Consider the following 6,696-nt stretch of genomic DNA (forward strand, 5'->3'; position numbering starts at 1 on the left):
AGGCAATGTTGCTAATGTACTATGAAATGACTGCAGAGATTACCGATAAATGTGTTCAATGCGCAGAAAAAATGGTTTTGAGCATTCATCCTAAGTATAGCTCCTTGGAACAAAGCAATTGATTTGAATTTAAAAGATATTTGGTGCGTGCCTTTCAGCTGGGCAGCCTTGCTGGAAATTTGCACACAGCAGTGTTTTTTGATATTCCTGGGCTAATTTTTGACTAATGCATCACAAGTATGGCGATGTCATGATGAGTGACAGGCCACTAGAGGCTGCCATTTGCTGTCACGAATGCGCTTCGGTAGCTGCAAAAGTCATCTGCTCTTGTGGTGCATGATCTAGTCAGGCTTGCGTGAGTGGTGTCAATGCCTTCGCAGATATTATTACGATTTACCATAGCCACATATATTCATCAGAGACTCTGGAGCTCGTTGTAAGGAGAAAATTCACGGTCGAGAAAACTAGGCCAACAACCGGAAATCTGCGCACCGTCGGTAATGTTTCATGGGTGGATTCAGTCCCCTTGCTGTACTCTTGATTTTTTTCCGGTGTCTCAGAGTGTTGGTTAAGTGGAGAAAGGAGGAGCGCCTTTTTTAATTGCCCATATCTGCGTTGTTAAACGGCCCACGAAAAGCTATTTACTGGTCCTTGGTGTGGTAAGTGAGCAACAGGTATCCCATCAGTCCTCTCCACAGCGCAAAATTTCTTAAGCTGGCTTCTTTAGCACCAAACATATCGGCAATCGAAAACGAAAACTGTGTTCCTCCTCTCCTCTCTCGACTCGACGCAAGCCACTAGGCAAGAAAAAAATTAATAAAGCAAGACACGTCGCCACCCCACCATACAGTAAGAAGACTTACAAGAGGGGAAACTCCCATAGGGCCTCAGCTATAGCTCCTGTAGCTCCAGCTGTTGAGTGTAAACTAATTGTGTTAGCTTATAGAGGATCACATTGAAGGTGATATAGGCTCACATATTTACATCAAGCTGCGATGACCATACGCTCGAAAGCTTTTAAGACAAAGTTAAAGCATGGTACTCTGTATCAACGAGACCTTCAGTGCCAAGGTAGGCAGAAATCAAGCAAGCAGGAATAGAAGTGGGGAGTTATTAGTATGGTTCACAGAACAAAATAATTTAAAGATTCGAGATACAGTCCAGTCTGATGCCAACAGAATGGCTTGAAAAGAAATTGAACACTGTGAAGTGAGTAATAGAATGAAAAATGATAGGGACAGTGTAAAAGAGCAGCATCAGCTAAAAAATGTAGTTGGGCAGAGCACTTGATGCACACGAGAGGTAAGCAGCCGTGTGCGACTGACTGAGCTGACACAAAGGGAATGAAGACAAGGGAATCGGTTTCTGTGGTGCATTTAATTCACCTGTAAGGATAGCTTAGCTGTAACTTCAACAAAACACATAATCAAGTGCCTAATTTTATGCATTCAGCTTGACTTGACCGGTGATTATGAACCCTGAAGCTATCTCGTGATTGCAGTCCATACTTTTGTGCTTGCAAGCGGGCACTGTTCAATTCTGCAGTGATGACATGCACAGTAAAGTATTACTGACGTTACTTTCATCTACAGAGAGCTTTAAGTTGTGGCATAGTTCCTTGACATTCATTTCGTTTTTAGCATCATCTGCAGGATGCATGCTAGCGTGTCTGCAGTTTAAAAAAAAAGAACCGTACGTGTTTGACAACATGAACAGAAAATTTTTGATATTAGGAACTTCTGAGTGACTGAATATGTACTGGTCAACATGTCTGGAATGATCTCGTATGTTGTACGGTTGTATGTTTAGATTATGATGGCTGCTAGTTGCATTATGGTTCTGAAAACAAGATATGCTCCGACAGGCTATTGAAAGAATGCACTATAGAATGAAGGAGCCTGCGGAACTCAGTTTTACGGCGGGATGAGAGCAGACTTAGTTTTAGAGAAGACATTGCAGATGAGGGCGAAAAATGGAAGTTGTAGCAGCAACAAATAAATCTTAGTTTCCACTGTACACATTCGATTTGATCAATTTCATGGTTTTTAAACGAGTTCCGGACATTTGACGCATATTCAAGAATAGGCCGGATTAAAGTTTTGTACATCAGCAGTTTGGACTCTTTAGGAGCTGCTCTTGCTGTGCGCCTCAGGTAACTAACCCTCTTAAAAGTTTAGCCGTGATGTGCTTTGACCATGACATATTGGGAGTAAAAATAATGTGAGAGTAAAAATGGCACCTATGTTGCAAGTGTTGTGTCTGGTATATCACACCACCACCTGTGTGCTAATGCATCTTTGGCCCTTTTTGTATGAGCCAGTTTGTTCAAGGTCCAGCAGATTAACTCCGGTCTTACATTTGCAGGAAGGTCATATGTTAACATAGCGAAGTGCACCCAGTAAACCACTACCAGAACAATATATGGTTATGAAAGCTTACCAATTAGCAGGTAAGGAGAGGGAATTAGGGAGACTCATGAACAGCTGAGAGGCACTGAAACAATAGTTGAAATTTCCGTGTGTTGTAGCAGTGCAACTATTGCATGCCTGAAACTGATGCCATTCAAATTAGAGTCTGCCATCCTCCCAGACAGGCAGGTAACTCCAAGCTGTTGCTTCGTTCACTCATCAGGCAGGGATTTTTGTTTTTCTTCAGCGCACCAGAGTAAAATAGCTGCTATTTAAGGAAGCAATTAATCACGGGCACTTTAACTATAAACGAAAGATATAAGCAGGCAACTTAACTCCTACTCCAATACAGTCCTTATCGTGAACCCTAACCAAAAGAAAGTATCGAGGGACTCTGCTAGAACCATTAGAACCGCCTGTAAAGCAGGTCCTGACGCGAGAAACGAGCACGCACACTTACCGAGTTACTGAAGAGAAACACCTTCGATACAGTGGGCAACCGCCAGCACAAGCTGCAGGCGCACTACTGCATCAAGATTAACCACAAACGTTCAAACGAATTTGAACTCAGGAACACTTTATTAAGTATTAAAGTACAAAAGATGGATGTATCTCAACTCTGAACACAAACGTGATGAGCAAACACAATGTAGAAAACACAGAAAACAAGTCCACAAGAGAAAAAAAAAAAAGTTCGTGGAAGACCGACTGCAAGAACCCGCTTGCGTACGAAAACTTTTCTACTTTGACGAAGCGAAGCGTTCGTTAGCTGCTTCCGACTGGCCGAATTTGTTGCTGAGGCTGGAATGCTCTTTGGCAAGACAACGGCCGATGCTGATGCCTGCTTGTGACACGCCCCGGCCAGTCGAAATGAACCGACTAGGCTTTTCACTTGTCACCGCTGCCTTCGTGGTGAACTTCGATGGGTATCGGCTTGCCTTGGTCCTTCGGCTTCGGTGGGTTCTTGCGAGGAGCCTCCAGCGCCAGAACGCCCGTGGGTGTCAAGTGGCATTTGACGGACTGCGGGTCCACATCTTCGGGGAGAATGTAGCGACGCGTAAACTCACGCTTCACGTAGCAGCCCCGGTCGTCAGACTTCTCTTCGTGCTTGCCGTGGATGACGATGCTGTTGTCCTTAGTCTTGACGGTGATCTCTTCGGGAGCAAAGTTCCGAGTGTCCACGTTGATGGCGAACTTGTCACCGGTGCAGGCCACCGCAGAACCCTGCTGTTGCCGCTGTTGGGCTAACGCCCGCGACGCTTCGGAGCGCCCCTGTGATGTGGGCTCAAGGTAGAAACGCTGGTGAAAAAACGGCGGGTCGAACAGCTCACCATCCAAGAACGAGCTCCCGAAGTCGTCATTGAAGAACCGCCGGGCGAAGTCCGAGGGACCCCAGGAGTCTCGGTACAGCACGGGGAACAGAGCCATGCTTCGTTGTCGCTTGGTTGACCTTAACGAAACTCGCAAGATTGCTGTCAAATCTGCTCCACTATCCCGCCGTCACTTGTTTATATACAAATCGGCGTCTGCTCCTAGAATGTTCCGGAAAGCTCGAGAGCAGAGAAAGGGGGCGGCTGGGCCTGGAGATGTGAATGCGGATTGGTCCGCGGTGATCACGTGTCCACGATGACGCGTGTTGCGTAGCGGTTTGCGCTGTCGGTTGTAGGGTGGGCGGTCGTTTCGTTTCGAGAATTTTCGCGCGCTTTCGAGCGCGGCCGAAGATTGTTAGCTTTGTTTTTTCTTGGTTTTCAGGCCGCTCGCCCGCGTGTTGGCGACCGGTTGGTCGCGGAGTGAGACGCCGCCGAAATAAAATGACGTAGCTTCACGGTCGCTTATTTCTCAGACATCCTTTTATGGTCAGTCTAGGTATGGATCGAGCGATGAACCGCGACCGGCGTCTTTTTATCGTTGAGCGAAGCGCGCGCACGTTCCTTGAAATTGAGCGCGGCGTTCTAGCATGTTAAAATTGGCGTTTACTTTATTTCTGGAATTTCATAGTTCCTTAATTCGAGACATTTGTGCCTTAAAACATATATCACGTAACTATATTTACATGTAAACTGTAATTGAATGTGCAAAATTTTCTTGAATACGGAATTAATGAAATCAGCTAGTCTTATATATGTGTTTCCATAATGCATGTGATATTCATCACATGAAAAAGTAAGCACCATACTCTTAAATGCGTGCTAAAGAAAGTTTCCATTCTATTGTTCTAATTTCCGTTTCTGAATTGACGCAACTGCATATAAACTGTGTTTTGATATATTCCGCACCGGCAGACCTCTATAGGCATTACACAGCGTTGTTTCGAAAGCAAGCAGACGCCCGGAGGAAATTTTTTTAAAAAGGCAATATATATTTTTCATGAGTTAGACAGCTAGCAATACTGTTCAATAAAACAGATTCATACAGCATACATGCATTTATAAGACACTGTTACAGTCAGTATCACACACACATACATTGTGCTTTCACATACCATTATTTGCGAGGTACCGAAAAAGAAAATGTATTTGCAACTGCATGCTGCATACAAATGGAGATGTGGCACAGCATGGTTTTAGGAGACTGTCAACAGCTGTGTAACAAACTCTGAAATTGCAGTGGGGTAAGTTCATCTACATACATTTGGATACACCTCAACGACAAAGCAGCACGCTTCTCCAGCTAATGTTATGTTTCAACTGTCATTCCTTCAATCATGGTTAATCCCAGAGCTCCTCCTGCACTACAATGTCCGGCTCAAAGAGGATTAACTACAATACCCAGCCAACCAGCTCATGTTAAATAAACATTCAGTACATACCCACCACTATCTGACATTCATATGACATTCATATGACATCTATGAAAGTTAGTACTATAGTATTGATATAACGCCCATACGATGTCAAATTCCAAGAGTGTAGATGCCCATATATAATGCTCACAGCACGTCCACACATGAAATCGATAAGACAATAAACAATATTCTGTGGATACCAACATTTTATCTGTGAGTCACGTATTAGTAGTCCAATACACTTTTTAGTAAGTGAGTATAATTGCTCAACAATGTCCACCCATGTGCAACCAAGTGGCTTTACAGAGTGTCGACATTGATTTGTGCGTGCGACTCCCAACATGCAAATGTATACTTCCTGCGGGAATCTCCCCTAATGCATTTCGAAAATGGCATTCATACTTTGCATTAAAAACACCAAGAAAGATCATTGTTGTTGTAGAGTCAAGTTTATTTGCTCATTAATACATTTCATATATGTGGCCTCTGTAATATCAGGTTCGGGCTGTGCATTGCATGGTGACCTGTAAATATACATATATACTACATATGCGTGCATCACAAATGAAATAAATTCATATTGAAGTCATCTGCCTCTTTCATACTGCTCTTTTTTTCTTTCTTTTTTTTTGCAATTTTTATTATCGTCTCGTCATCGCCGCAAGTTTTTACATGCAGCGTAGATCTGCAAGTGTATCTGAAACTGACCCCCCTTACCCCTCACCCCCCCCCCCCCCCCCCCCCTCATTTTTTTAGACAAGAAAAATAATAGGATATACTATTACTTTTGCGTGCTATCGATCGTGCGCGTACCCAATTCAGAACAGAGAATGAGCGTGGCAGTGCTGATGAGCCCACTGCAGTTGCGATTCGTGTGGAAGGTAATTTACAGGAACTTTATATTCATTCGCTCGCCAAGCATGTTGTAGTTGTTTTACTTAACGCACACGATGATCCGCCCCTGCATTCAACTGTATCTCTCACGTGCTCTACTATGCCGCTCTTTTGCGATTCTATAGTTTCATTCAGTAATTGTTGCACAGCAAGGGAATTGGTATGCATTTTCAAAGCTCTCCGAAATCATTTTACATATCATATGTGTAGCGCAGCAATGATTTTTAACGAAACTTATTTCTAACCGACGGGAAAAAGAATTGCAGTTCTACAATTCGGTAGACATAGGCACTATGAAGTGTGAAGGAAGCACCAGCAGAATCTCATTTTGCGCAAAGTACAGAGTAGATACATGGCGCAGGCATCAAAATACCAAATGTAAACGTACAATCACAGCGCAACCATATCTGCAACGCACGGCGAATGTTCCAGAATAATCTCCAAATTTCGCGCCAGCCTACCTCAGCGGCACGCCCATTACCGCGAGAGCGAACGCACCACGTGACTCGAGTGGACCAATCGCATCATGTGAGCTGCCCCATTTCTCGCACTTTCTCGAATGCCGTTCCAGAAAAAAAAAACGAAGGGTATAAAAGGCGCGCCGAGCCG

General features: G+C 44.1%; 1 protein-coding gene across 1 annotated transcript; it reads right to left on the bottom strand.

The window, feature by feature from the left end:
- Positions 1 to 2,970: 2,970 nt before the first annotated feature.
- On the bottom strand, positions 2,971 to 3,934 carry LOC146181386 (protein lethal(2)essential for life-like). Its single transcript, XM_084576428.1, has one exon. The coding sequence runs from the start codon at positions 3,834 to 3,836 to the stop codon at positions 3,297 to 3,299; it is 540 nt and encodes a 179-aa protein (XP_084432554.1). The 5' UTR covers positions 3,837 to 3,934; the 3' UTR covers positions 2,971 to 3,296.
- Between the last annotated feature and the right edge of the window lie 2,762 nt (positions 3,935 to 6,696).

This window comes from Amblyomma maculatum, chromosome 8, assembly GCF_055883805.1.
Source record: "Amblyomma maculatum isolate TAMU_Amacu chromosome 8, ASM5588380v1, whole genome shotgun sequence".
Lineage (NCBI taxonomy): Eukaryota > Metazoa > Arthropoda > Arachnida > Ixodida > Ixodidae > Amblyomma > Amblyomma maculatum.

Excerpts from the sequence above, each read along its gene's own strand:
- LOC146181386 (XM_084576428.1), bottom strand. The coding sequence starts at position 3,836 with ATGGCTCTGTTCCCCGTGCTGTACCGAGACTCCTGGGGTCCCTCGGAC.